Source organism: Habropoda laboriosa, unplaced genomic scaffold (genome assembly GCF_001263275.1).
Source record: "Habropoda laboriosa isolate 0110345459 unplaced genomic scaffold, ASM126327v1 scaffold30, whole genome shotgun sequence".
NCBI classification, from domain to species: Eukaryota; Metazoa; Arthropoda; class Insecta; order Hymenoptera; family Apidae; genus Habropoda; species Habropoda laboriosa.
In genome coordinates this window covers 1,836,125-1,851,257 of record NW_017100178.1, presented here as the reverse complement: position 1 = coordinate 1,851,257, position 15,133 = coordinate 1,836,125, and the positions used below count along the sequence as shown (strand labels likewise).

The 15,133-nt window shown below is 32.7% G+C and overlaps 1 protein-coding gene across 1 annotated transcript in view; it reads right to left on the bottom strand.

Moving 5' to 3' along the window:
- The window catches only part of LOC108578954 (proline dehydrogenase 1, mitochondrial), a 73,333-nt gene extending 59,587 nt beyond the window's left edge, over positions 1 to 13,746 (bottom strand). The window contains exon 1 of the mRNA XM_017942376.1: positions 13,221 to 13,746. Coding sequence (XP_017797865.1) covers positions 13,221 to 13,526 — 306 coding nt within the window. The 5' untranslated portion in view covers positions 13,527 to 13,746. The remainder of the gene's footprint in view (positions 1 to 13,220) is intronic.
- Positions 13,747 to 15,133: the final 1,387 nt, after the last annotated feature.

Sequence of the window (15,133 nt, the reverse complement as noted above, 5' to 3'; positions counted from 1 at the left end):
AACTGGAAGAGATTAACACTCCGTAGGCAAACATATTTTTTCACACTCCATAGGCAAGCTGGGTCTTTTATGTCTAAGTGTAACTTTTTTACCGTTTTAAGATTTTGAAAAAATTCTGAAATATTTATCAAAGTCTCTGCTACATTATAAAATTGCTCGTTAAGTCAAATGTTTCAAACTTTTTTCAATGAAAATGAAAATTTGTTTCGGAGAAATGCAGGAGTGAAATTTCGTTTGGGTCGTCAACAACCCAGATTGCTTACAGAGGATTAAGATCCTCCTCTGAGGATCAGTTCTCTTCCTAATGATGTTTTTGCTTTTCGCCATATATCACAGCTGTTATCGCAAAGAAACCGTAATACCTTACCTTTCCCTATGTACGATTAAAATTTAACATAAACGTAATAATGCAATATTATCAAATTATTTGTATTCAGTTCCTTCTCACTATTCGTCACTTTCAATTTGATAAGAACCAAGCCTGTAGATACTAATACATAATACGTGCTACGAGAATATGATTTTTCGATTGCTCTTGTTAACAGTACCGATGTACAGATGATTTAGAGTGGTAAACATGCTTGCGTGACCAAGTCACAACGATTTGATAAGAATCGCAATAATACTAATCTTCACTCGACAGTTTTAGTGTGAGTAAAGTTTGAACTATTCCAGGCTGCGATTGTTGATGGAAGCAAGGTAACGTGTTAAGTTTAAGATCATAAACTCGTGAAATATGACGACCTGGTCTTTTATAGATATATTAAATATTTTTCTGGTATTATACACATTTTATTTGATATACTGTGTAGTGAAATCCGTAATATCGGTTATTAGTTAGGTGCAATTCGGTTATTATCGGTTATTAATTAGGAAGGCTTCCACGCAATTTCGCTATTCTTGAGTATCGTCTTATTTCGAACCATTGAATCTCCCTGGCCCCATTTCTACCATGAATTTCGGACCACCCTGTATATTCTTAGTGCATTTTGTTACTACTTAAATCAAATACTTGTATTTCTTTAATTTTTATTCTAGATGTTAGAATTATGGTAATAAATAAAAGATATTGTTTTAATTATAAATCTTCTTTATTCTGATACGCGAGGAAGGCACGTCGCTATGCGATCAAACAAACATAGACAAGACACTGAGAGAAAGGAAAAAAAAACATATCAGCGTCACCCATACTAAACAGATGGTTACTATGTTATTTCTATATATATATATTTATATTAATCTGTCTCAGTATGTTGATTATTTTTGCCGTTACTATTACACAGACACATACTCATTTCTCTTTATAATCCAACACTAGACTTGAAGCATTATGTGGTATTTATATTATTGACAATCTTTTAAAATAACGCCACATCTAGCACTTTTATTGAAAAATGCTATTCAATTGACATTTTCAATTTTCAAGTTTTTGGTATCGCTATTTTCTTAAGTATTCAATAGTTAAATTCAAGATTTTCAAAATTATCGCAATTTAAATACTCGGTAGCGGACAGAATCGTGAGAGGAAAGTTTTTACTTTTTTACGAAAGAAAACTTTCCTCTACCAAAAACCGTGGTGTCTGAGCAGTCGTGTCCTTAGACAGAAGGGCAATAAAACATCTGCGTTGCAGGCCCACGGGTCTGTTGGCAGCTACGCGCAATCATACAGTCGCATACGCGATTTTTGCTTTCCGAGAAAAAGGTTTTCCCTTTCCTTCGGGAACTTTCTATTTTTTCGGAAGTGCGCGGCCTTCGTGTGGGACCACCAAAAATTGACGCGTAGAGGCCAAATAGCAGCTATATAGCCGTTCCCACGTGCACTTTTACAATTACGACTGTCCGCGACTTTCCGAGTCCTAGTTAACGATGCGTTATACAGTAAATTCTCTTGGGTGGGGTATTAAACATAAATAATTCTAAAACAGGATATTAAAAGAAGTTTAAAATACTGCTTCCTAAAATTAGAGAATTGCAGTAAATTCTGTACAAGTGTCAGTCAGTTTGGATTCTACAAGTGTCAGTATAGATGGTCCTACGCCTATGTTATCCTCGCTTGCTGTCAGTCAAGCATGAAACGCTACACCACACGGTTTCTTTTACGAGATTTCACGGCTCGACAATTCATAATAGAAAAATATAATTTCTTTAATTTTACTTTTTTTCATCTGGAATTTTTTTTAACATGTTGGTGAGATTTTTCTCATGAAAATGATATCAAATACGATATAATTTGAACAACATTTACTTATTCACTGTCACGCCAGACATTATGTCGTGTTTGATGCCATTTTCATCAGAAAAATCTCATCAATATGTTAAGAAAAGTTTCGGGATAAAAAAACGTAAAATTAAAAAAGTTGGTATTTAAATCGCTTGGTTGCCTCGACTCACGTTTCATCCTTATCTTTTATTCGCTGTCCTTGTCTACGTTCGGCAAACTACAAAGGAGAGCGCGAGGCTCGAAAACGTAGTCCCTGACTCTACAAGTGTCAGGTTTAGGTTCCTTACGGACTGACACTTGTGGAAAATTTACCGTATATCTTATATTAATTTATTTGTTATCGAATAAACTAAGTTTTTCTATCGCGTAATCAGACTCCCGGTCATTTACACATCACGCGGCGTATTTTTAAACATTTGTCTATGTTATTATCTTGTATATTAGCCAAATTACTGTAATTTACATTCATTCAAGATTACAACTCCCGGAATCATTATATGAGATGTAAAATCAAGTATAAAGTGCATTGTATATGTAAGACAAAGATAAAATATAAAAGGTCGAAGGACGCACTTGAAACGAAGGAAAGTCAAGTACGCGGTCGAACGCGGGCCCTGTAACAATAACCACAGCCAGGTTATTCGGAAACGTCAGTAGAAGCTACGAAAACTACGGAGGAGCATGCACTTGTTGTCTGAACGTGCGAAAAAGCAAACGCGAAGGGAGGTTTAAGAAAGTTATGAATAGAAAATTGCGAATCCACCCATATACTAAAGAAAATTGTAAGCTAGGCGTATTGTTAAGGAGTATCCTGTAGCCGGATTTAGTGGTCGCCGTCGCAGGTAAATATCGTTTCCTCAAAACACCACAAGTGTTTATTGCGTTGCCTGCGACACTTAGAAAAATAGAAAAGTGGCCCACGACTTTTGCCAACGTGGATGGGCCACTTGACTTCAACGAAGTCTAGAAAAGCGGAGATTCTGCGGGATTCCCGCGCATCCGTCCACCGAACAGTTTCTCCGGTCATTGTACACCCCATCCTAAGATAACGCGCTGAGAGCAAAATGGAGGGAGGTTGCGATGCACCGGAGTAAACCGATTGGTGATTTTAGAAAAGGAAAAATCACCAATCAGGGTGTTTTTAGAAAGGCGGGAGTCTCCGTCGAGGGAAACCGCGGAGACTCCGGCAGAAAGACTTCGCACCTCGCAGAATAGACTCTAGACCTCGAAACAAGTCAGAACATAGACTACACAAATAAAACTTAGTGTTTCAACCAAGAAGGTCCTTCGTAGCCTTAGTATTCCTTATAATATAGAATCATAAGATAATAAAAGAGAACAACACTAAAAGATTGACAGGTTTATAATTAATTATCAAAAATTGTTGTTTCTTAATCGAAATAATATTTAAAAAACAAATTATTGCATATTTTCATAGGTAAGATAATGTAATGATAACAAACCACAGCTCATAATTAAAAAATATAACACTACTTGAGAAATTGACTTAAACACCATTATTTTGATAAAACTCGTTGAATATCATTCAAAGGATCCTACTAAAAATGATAGGAATCGTGCGATGCAATATCTGCAGATTACAGTGACATACTAAACGCGTTTTGATCCAGGACCTTTAATTTGCTATACTATCAAAGACACCACATGTGATTTGGTGCTACGAAATAACACGCTTCTTTATGCGCTCATGATAACAATATTTTCTTTCCTATAACCATACATGTGAGTAACAGTTTTTCAAATTAATACGTTCTGTCCTTGCAGTTTCAAATTTATCAGATTAAAAATTTAACGTAACTCGTACACTGAATATTATATCCTACATATTGCGCATTGCATACTGTTTTATACAGCAGATAAATATGCGTGAGTTATTATAGCATACAATTGAACAGTGCGACTTTTTTTAAATTGACCCAAACGACTTGAGGCTTTTTGTAAAGTTAGAAAGATTGGTGCACCTACTAGATGACGTGTACAAGAAATGTTGGAAAAATTGCAATTTGTGGGAATCGCGAAGAAAATTGTCAAGGTAACTGTTTACAACTTTTTTATCTGAGCTTGTAACGAAACATTTAAAAGATAAAAATAGTAGATACAAAAGTTGTAAAAAGTTACCTTTGTAATTTTCTTCACGATTTCCACACATTGCAACTTTTTCAAAATATTTTTGTACACGTCATCTAGTATACTAATCCTTCTAACTTCTAAAAAGAAAACAAGTCGTTCGATCCAATTTTTAAAAAGTTATGCTGTTCTAAAGCGTGTTAATATTAATTCGAGTAACTGTCTACCATTGGGATACAATATTCAAGACTGTTTCCCACATGAAACTTAATTAGGCCAATTCTTAAGCAAACTATACGAAGCCAATGGTAAAAAGTTTGACTGCGTCTTCCAAATTAATCATTTTCTACTTTTAACTAGTCCATGGTCCATAAACCAATCACATCAACGACAGACGAAGTTCCAGCAAACAAGTCCTGGGCCAGTTCGTTAAATTTCTTCCACTGAAAGTTTAAAGTACACAAAAGATAGGAATCCTGGTGACGAATGCAGACGTGAACCGTTTACCACATAGTTTGAACGTTAAAACTGGTTCTTCTTCCACTTTGTTCTGAAGGACACCGTCGTGTACTCGTGAAGATGTTCGTGTAGTTCGCGTTCAATAAAACTTCCGGTTTGAAATTTTACGTACCGTTGCAACGCAACATCTGCTCCAAAAACGCGACAAAAATTTCATTGTCGTATAAGTCACGCTAATTCCTCGTTTTAAATTCAAATAAGCAAAAATGCATATATACATGAAAGATTAAAATGAATTCTTTCTGAAGTGTGGGGCTTATTTATGTAATAAATATTCTGCACGATTTCATTTAAGTAGAATGCAGACTTAACATCATGTCGTAAAGGAGCACGTAACTTTTCGAAAAGACTTGCGTCAGTAAAGCACAAAACTATACGTTAATCTATTTTTAATCAATTGATATACAGGATGTTTAAGAAATATAGGTGTTCAAACTTGAGCACATATTCTGTTCATTGTGAAAACGAAAGAAGTTATACGAATTATATTTCTGAATTACAAGCATCTCTTGTTTACAGTAGTATTTAGTAAAACTATTCTAATAATGCTTCAACGCTATACAGAATGACCGACCGGGTCAAAATGACTCGTGAGCAACTTTTCAAAAAAAAAGTGAACGTTCGATACTGGTAAGTATTATCTTTTCTAACCTTCTGACTTTGTTCTCTGCATGTATACTTCTATTTGTATCGATATAAATTGAATTTCTTAATCATGCTTCAGTTACAGTTACTCGAATTAATTCAGACACCATTTAGAACGGTACCACCTTTTCAAAATTGGATCCAACGACTTGAGTTTCTTCGCGAAGTTCGAAGGATTAGTTTACTAGATGACGGACCTACACAAAAAATTTGGAAAAACTTGCAATTGGTGAGAATCGGGAAGAAAATTGCAAGGTCACTTTTTACAACTTTTTCATCTGAGCCTGTCATGAAAATTTTGTACGTTTGTAGATTTGTGCCGATTATATACTTGCTGGAAAATTTAGTCCTAAAAATTCACTTCTGAAAAGTTACTAATGGATCTTCTTTACCCAGGCAGTCCTTCTAGTGTTAAATACATCAGAGTTCCGATAAAAAAAAAAAAAACGTTTAGCAATTAACCAATAACGCATTATTATTATACATTAATTGTGTATATTGCATAATACTTATAAATTATCAATCAATCGGGTGTAATAATCTTAATGATTCACTTTTAAAGGGCTGACTAATTTTTTAACAAAGACGTCCAATAAAACTAGAGGTGTTATTTTGACTTGGATATATTTTATTCGTAGGTTACGCCCTTCAAATTTTAATTAACTTTCAGCATCGGTGAAGGGAGAATGAAATAACTGGTTGAAAATGGTTAATACTTACGTCACATCGTATAGAAATAAATCATTACACTAATTAAGTTCTATGAAATTATTGTTTACATCCATTGAAGAGCAAATGATAATGAAGTTTGTAACTTTTACGGACATTCTCGCCAGATTCTGACTCAAACGAGAAGTTTTTACTATTGACCAATTGTAAAAGAGTACAGTGCCACTCTCTCGAACAATGTAGAGGTTAGGGACGCCGACTGATCGCGTAGATGGAAATCCGCGTTGCTCGGAACCACCTCCCTCCCCACGCCCATTCTTCGCAAAATTCTGGAGAACATTTATATTCTTCCAATGCATGTGCGCGTATTTACACACATATTATGTAATTACTTAAATGTAGCTCGTTCTAGCTCGCGGTGACACATTGGTCGTTTCACTTTTCTCCGAAGTTCGGTTCTTCGTTATGGCTGGATTATTACTAATAATAATGCGTCAGCTAGTAAGCAAAAATGAATTGTGTTTTGTATGAGAAACACTGCTAGTGAAAATAATATAATAGATCAGATGTCACCGGACCCATAGGCCAGTAACTATTTATACCTAAGGGGCCTCTGGGTAATAGGCTGATGCAATCCTGGTCTCTTTTTTTCTTAAGCGGACAACAGATTCTCTGTCGTGCCCTTACGGGTTTTCACTTTCACTTCGACTGCGATTTTCGAAGCGCTACGACGTGTCCTTCCGCGCCGCAGAAAATAAAATACGTTTAAGAGAATTCGCAGTGAACACCATTTATTTAACCCATAAATCCAATAGTTATCTATTTGAATTCGGTGCCACTGCTTCTTGCATTGTGAGGTAATTCGTGAGGAAAATTATTTCACACGAATGAATTCGCATTCGCTCTTTCTCCACCTCCTTTATTCGCTATGATAAAGAAAATTGTAAATGTATGCTAAATGTGTACATTGATTCGAAATGAACGTCGAAATTTTTCAAGAAAGAAAAAAACGCGTGTAAGTGAAACCGCGTTGCTCGAGGGAGCACTGTGTAAGTATAATACATACTTCTACATATGCTCGTGTTCGTGTAATCTTTCTTGCTTAAGGGGCTATACACCTGCCAGACGGTTCCGATTTTTTCTTATTTTCTGCAAGTTTCAAGTGTGTAGAATGTCTTGGCCAAAGCGACGTTTCAAAATTCGAATGTTTGGCCAAGTTATGGCAATAGATATGCGGGAGGCATCGCAGATCAGATGAAACAGAGTATGTTGTTGCTTACAAATATGTAACTTAAGGTTTTCTTATCGCATGTGATGTGACAAAAAAAGGAAATAAGGAAAAACTAACAGATAAGTTGATAAATGAATCGACGATATATGTATTACGGCCGTTTTGCGGGAAAAAAAAACTGTTGACATTGCAACTTTTACAGCTGTGCTAGCATCTTTAACGAGGGAAATGATAACATTTTACAAATGATGCATTTAATTTTAGGAATAAACAGTTACAACTTTTATAAAATAATGAACGAGTAACGAATAAGAAACTCTGAAAAAAGGCAGAAGAGAAGGGTAAACGAGCACGAAAATTACTCGAAAAAGCAAAGGAGATTGCCGACAGTTTTTCTGATGGAGAAGTATTGCTATACAGATTTGGAATAGGCGGATTAACGAGAAAATATAAAAAAAAAAAACTTCTCTTTGTCAGCAAAGAATTTTATCTTGAAACTTTTTTTTACGTTTTTCTCGAAACTTTGTTTTTTGAACTGACCGACCCAAAATCTCTGGAACTACACATCCGATTTCGTTCAAATTTTAAGGGAATATTCTCTATAAAGTATTCTACAATTTGTCGATATCTCAATTATTTAATTTTTTAGAACCGTTTAAAGGTGTTATTTTTTAGTAGAAAGAGATTTTTCCTCTTCAAAGTGTCGCCATTTCTATAATTATTAAAATTTTTTAAAATTCCTACGCTACATTGTAACGCACTCTTATTTATAAATCAAACATTAACATTAACATTAATGTCAGAAAAAATTAATGTTAGTATTCCAGGGTTAATACCTAGTTAATACCTAACCTATTCCAGAAATATCCTGTACGTTAAAACTTGCCTTAACTTAAATCAAATGAATACTTTTTATTTATTTATTTATTTAATGAATACTGTGCACGCACAGATCTTTGTATATCTTCGTACATCAGTCTGTACAAGCAAAATAGATGTATGTAAAATACATATTTAAATGCTGCATTAGAGAAGAAGAAAAAATATCACAAGTTCATTTTATCTAGAGATTAGGGCAGTTATCAATGACTGAACAGCTGAAACTGCCGGTCGATATATAGTGGATATCGGTTAAGTCTTTTTTAATCCCGTTATTTAGTTCTGGAAAACCCAGACTGAAGACGTAAAATCTTGAAAAAGATTTATTACGTCTCTCAGACGATAATAAAAAGATTCATCAACATCTACAATAGTTTCCTTCCTGTTATCTTAATCCTCATTACCGTCATCATAATCTATTAAAACTTGTACGATAATCTTTCGAGTGAACAGTTGATATCTTAGATATAAAAATTCTACTGTGTACAAAATTAAGTAATTAAAATAAGTGTGAAATATCAATCAATGACATTTGCCATTAGCGAAGATATCTGAACATTTTATCTTCGTTAACAAAAGTTCAATTCGTACTTGTTATAGTAAAATATCTATATTCTATTTTTCTCACCTTTTCGTCTGAAAAAATGTAATAATAAGATATTACACATTCTTAAGGCATTGTATGAATTAATAATTAATAATATTTCATAACTGCAACGAATAAAGCTATTTAATATATACATTTTACAAATGACTCGTTATTCAACATCGTTGCTTTAAAAATACCTCACACAAACACTTTCATGAGAGAATATTGTAATTACTTAACTATAATAGAAACGCTTCAAAGAAGAATATTCATAGAGAAATTTAACATTAATTAAAGGGTCGCCCAGTGCAAGAAGGTACTACATATACCACAATAGTAGCGTTGTCAGATATTAAGGCTTCTGTGAAAAGTAATGTTTCAATAGAAATTGCCAAATTTTTTCTTTGTTTAAACTTATTCATATGAAGGTAGTGTATCTGGGAAAATGTTTTATTTTTCACTTTATTTTCTGTATGCTTAAATCTGAAAATTGAATTAAAAAAGAAGCTTTGCAAAACATTTCATTTACAATTATTTTACTTGACAAAATTCTTTCTTCTACATTTTGCTTGCATCAAAGTGTATGGAGAAATTCTGAAGGTGAAATCTCATTTTTCAACATTTTCTGGCATAGCTCCCTCTTATACTGTACCCCCCAATTGTCCTACAATAACTCTTCTGCAATAAGCATTTAATAAAAGAAAAATGTTGCCACGTCATTTTTTACAATAACAATAACGCCCTCTTTCCTCTTTCATCAAAATTTCCAATACCTCTCTACAGACGAAAATATATCACAAGGTTACGCTGAACAAAAAAATTGATAATAAAATTTCAACGAAGTAAAAAAAGCAACACTTCTCGATGTATAAGAAATTTTCTTTTTCCAGTAACACGTTCGTATTCGTTTCTTAGAAAATCGATATTTATCGGCAGGAAACACTTGTCGACAATTCCTCCGAAAAAGATTTGATAAAATGCCTTATGTATTATATCTCAAGTCTGATCTAGAATGTGGTGTGACCAGACGGATTTAAAATAATTAATATTTGATGAAACGTTATATCACGAAAATCGCTATGACTACGTTTACGAAGAGGCTAAAGTGAAGATGCTACACGAGTTATGTCGCACTTTAAAAATCAATAATAATCAATACGGTGTGGCACGGTTTATACATTCAGGGTAGGAAGTGAATCACCAAGTACGCGTCCTTCTATTTATGTACTCGACAAAAACCGTGCTATAAGTAGATACAAATAAGTCAATTTTGGTTATAGGTAGCAGTTATATGTTTAATGAACGTGACAATTAAACGGATCTATTAATATGATTCATTTAACAATCGGACACTATTTGAAGTGCAACTGAAACAAAGGAAACTTTTGAACTTGCCACGTCATTTTTACGTATAAATAAGGCACGTGAAAGTGTACGTATAAATATATACATGTACGGAATTCCGATTGGGTTTCGTTGAAATTTCGATTTATAATTAGATAAAGTAAAATTAAAACAGAGGAAAATTTGAAGTTGTTGTAAAAAAACGTAATACATTATCTTTGTCGTTAGATTTACAATTAAGTAGAAAATTTCTGAGTAAAAGTTTTCTTTAATGTTTACACATAAATATTTTGATTATAGTATATAAAATGAGATTTCAGGAAACATGTGAATTTATTGTGCAATAAGTATTTACTTATAGGGATATCGATTATCGTATGAAAATATAATAATTAGTTCGAATAAAATTGAAATAAAGAATTCGCGTATTATAGAATAAAGGAAACTCTCAAGTTTATAGCAACGTCTTAACAAATTAGTTAAAATAAAACTAACGTAGAGAAAAGTTTCAAGTTATATAATTTATACATAACGGTAAATATTTCGCTGGCTTCATAATTACCTAAAGTGAAACAAGAACAAAATTTTCTCGAGTTTTACAATATGATTTTCACATATGAACATTTCATTCATTCATTTTTATCACGCAAATAAGTAGATATTACGATCTCGATGACTTCACAGTTACTTAATTTAACGACTACTTTGAATAGTATTAATGATAACGTAATAATGACAAGTGTGATAGCGTTAAAAACGAACCGCTGCACATTTCTAGCAACATATTTCTATCGTAGCGATTAGAAATGATATTTCGAGCAGAACTTAAATATAATCCGATATTTGGACAAGAAGAAAACCGATGTACATAAATTGAAATCGACGTAATACATACATAGCAAAGAAAGATTTAACGCATTACGAACTGTCGTTCAGTAAACCGATCGCAATGTAGTTCTCGTTAATTCGGATATATACACTAATAGATATACTATATGTACAGTACTCTTTGAAACGTGTTTGACAAAAACGGGCAGCACAAATATAAAGTTCATATTTCGATATTGAGTAACTTCTTCAAAGATCAATTACTCATAGTTAGAAATGTGAAAAAATATTTTCCTTTATTTCTGACAATTCATATTTTGTCAACTCATTGTTGAATTTATAAATATATTATATTTGAAATATATTCGAGAAAGCAGAACACCTAAATGTGATATTTCGATATTAACTTTTCGAAAATAAAGTGATTATACAGTCACAGATGACAAAAATGATTTCCTTTTTACTAGTTAACTGAAATTTTATAAAACCACTGTAAAAAGTGTGAATATTTTCTGATACTGATTTTATTGTTAATTATACGCGTTATTATCATAACCTCTTGTATTACTGTGAAATGACTGAAAATTTTAATGGTAAGTGTAACATTAAAACATGAGAAAATAATTTACTATAATTTTAAGTGAAGCAATTTATGATTTTGTATAAATACATATGAAAATTCTATTGAATAAAGAAGTACAAACAAAATTTATAACATGTACATCGTCGAATCGTTTTCTGGAATATTCTAAAAGGAATACATACAAACTTATGAAAACTTAATATCCTGATCTAAATAAAAAAAAAGTATCTAGATCGAATGTTATACAAATTGAAAAATAGTTTTTCATTCTAATTAGAAATTACAAATAAAGTATTCATAAATACGAAGGTAATTCGTACTACATATGAGTCTCGAATAATTTGGGCGAGTGTAAAAACTTAATTACAATTAGAATATATGCAAGGGACGAAGAATTCACAAGCACAAAAGTAATCGAACTAGCCAATGAACTCATACAGGTTTTTACGATCAGTCTTCGACCGATCATTCTTCGGGAGTTACGTAATTGATCGCCACAAGTTTGCGACAAAATTGCTAGGTCGATTCAGTGTATTAAGCATTACTAAAATCAATAACGCGCCATGCCACGTCGTCGTACCATTCGCCTACAAATCCCGACACTAAGAATAAAAAGTCACTTTCCCACCCAATAATTAATAAAAAAAATCATCCTTACTGTAATAATTCAATGAAAAAACCATCCTCGTATGTCATTCTCATGAGAAACGAAGAAACTAATTGCTGATCCTCCATACTGACTTTATTATACAGTATAGATTCAAACGTGCATTCTTCCTACATCTATGTGTATTGTGTAACGAACAAGCAGAAACTACACGAATGACTTCCTTCCGGTGGTACAGAGTAACGCATAAATCTTATCTGCGTAATTTTTCTGACAGATTCGTCACTTTTAATCCGAGAGTTACGCGCAATCGATTCTATTATTTTACATTCTATCATCCAATGTAATGGAAATATTGTAGGATAATAATTTTATCGATTGATTCTTAAGCCGTGAACATAATACATGTATGTCAATTATTTATCTTCGAGCCGTTTCAACTAACATAATTAACGTTGTACGCTAGACTTTATTTTATACGTCAAAAGACACACGAAGGACGGCTTTTCCTTATTGTAGTACAATGTATGCACATACTTAGATTATAATTTTAAATATAACTAAAATTTCTATGTGTCTACTATTGATTATTGTCGTTAAATGAATGTAGTAGAAAGAATACTAAAGAATTACAGAATGTATGTGTTACGAATGCTTGAAATTTAAAATAAAGATATAAAATTAACAAAATAAAATTCAAGGATTATATTCCTGTATAATAAGAATATTTTCTACAATTTATATTAATGAGCTTTTTATGGTCGCTTAACAAATCCTTAAGGGAAAGATCGAATCTTCTAAATAACCTTCCAATAACGCAGTAGTCAACATAAAGATGTTCAAACACGTTAAATATATCTAGAACGTATTTTAACACCGTTCCAGAAGTATATCCATTGTGAATAGCAAGCACAACGTGCACATGTCATACTATTTCGTACTGTTGTACGTCATACAAATAATTCTTTTGTAATAAATGCGTAACATATAATTCACAATTAACGCCATTATACTTACCTTCATATTGTTCTCGGCGATATACTCCATTGAACATAGTTGATAAACGACGTAAGCACGGAGCAGTTCTTTTGTGGTTTTACTCTTAAAAGCTGCAGTCGGATCGTTAAACTTCAAATCCAAAGGATCAATCTGTCGTGGAACCGGCTTCACGTCAGGAGTAGTGCCAGTGTAATCACGTTCGTGCACCTGCACCAACTGCACCGATGGCTTCGTTACGTTCTCAAGAAACCCGACAGGAAGTGGTAGACACTTCCTTAGCTTTTTACCGGCACTGCAACGCGGCACCGTTCTCAAAAACGCCATACCTTACCGTCGCGTGTTTAATGTAAGAAATGTCAGCAATGTAACGCTGTATTATAGAAAATGAATCACAACCAATCTAACGCTGTGATTTTTTGTTGCTTTCAAGGTTCACTGAAAAAACGAACAGGTGGAAGCAACGTGAATATTTCACTGTAAAACGTAAATTGGGCAAGGCTATATTCTCAGTGACAAACGGGGTAAATCCAACCTGCTACGATCGAGTCGGAGACCCCAATACCAATAGAGGTATCCCGTCAGAGCTTAAGCCGAATCACAAGGTGGGGTACTCGTAGGCATCCAGCGACGTACGAGTCAAGCGCTTACCTTCCGACAATACTCTTTATAACGTGAAATCTATTCTAAAGATTTGTTTAAAAGTAACTTTAAAAAGCGTATGAATTTTTCAAGAAGGATTCTTTTTTAATTTATTGCACATATAACGCGGCTAAGTGAATTTCAATTGTTGTACGTTGCCCCAATTACCACACCGTAACAATAGATACCAGTTCTCTGATTGGTTCGTTGCAGAGGTGTGTTCAGATAGTCGAGTGTGACTGGTCGGTTAAATTTTGGGAAATGCCAATAATTGCGCAGTCGTCTAATGCGCACAGTGGCGCAAAACATATTCTACATTACCCCGAACTGTACACTAGAATTTTATTTAATTGATCACGGTATATATTTTAATGATCGATCATTTAAATTATGAATGGCACTTATAAAATGACATTTTACATATATATTTATTTTTCATATATTTTAAAATATTCATAATACCTTGTGTTCTTAAAAGTCGTATGTTACGCAAATAGTTAGTTGCTTTAGAGTATAGATTATTTGCAGAATGTGCTTAAAAATGAATAAATATTTGTTCGCAAATATTTTTTATTCGTACACGTCAGAATATCTTGAAAATATATTTAAATAATATTTCCACATTATTAGACAATTATTGTGCATCTGTATAATTGCAATGCGCAAAATGCAAATTCCAGTAATATAAATGGATGAACAAATATATTTTATGAACATGTTAAAGTAAATAAGCACAGAAAATACGTATGAAACAAAACAGTATAACTATTTAAAAGATATTTAAAATGTGTTAAAACACCAAAATCAAATTTTTTACACAAACATTTGTTGTATAAAATGTATGAATCACATACTATAATTTATGTAATATCAAACGCAGTCGTCAATTGAAATATAATATTTTCAATTTTATATATGATTATTAATGTTGCTTACACGATTTATTATATTGAAGAATATAATTTTAGCGATAATTTTATAGTTTAATCATGTTTTATGCTATTAATTTCATATATTTTGTTATTATATTGATACTCAATATGCGATATATAATAACCAATAAAATTGTTTCATTCAAAATGGTAAAAGTTGAAAGAAATAAAATAATATGTATGGCAACTGCAAATATTTATTTTCAATATAATTCATTTTTGAAATCATTCTACCGTAAATATTACTCAGAAGTCTATTTTATTTCTGTTATTATTCTTTATATCATATTATATGTAAGAAGTATGTATATAATTTTACTTTTTAAGCTACATTTTTGTCATAGAAATATGATTTAATAT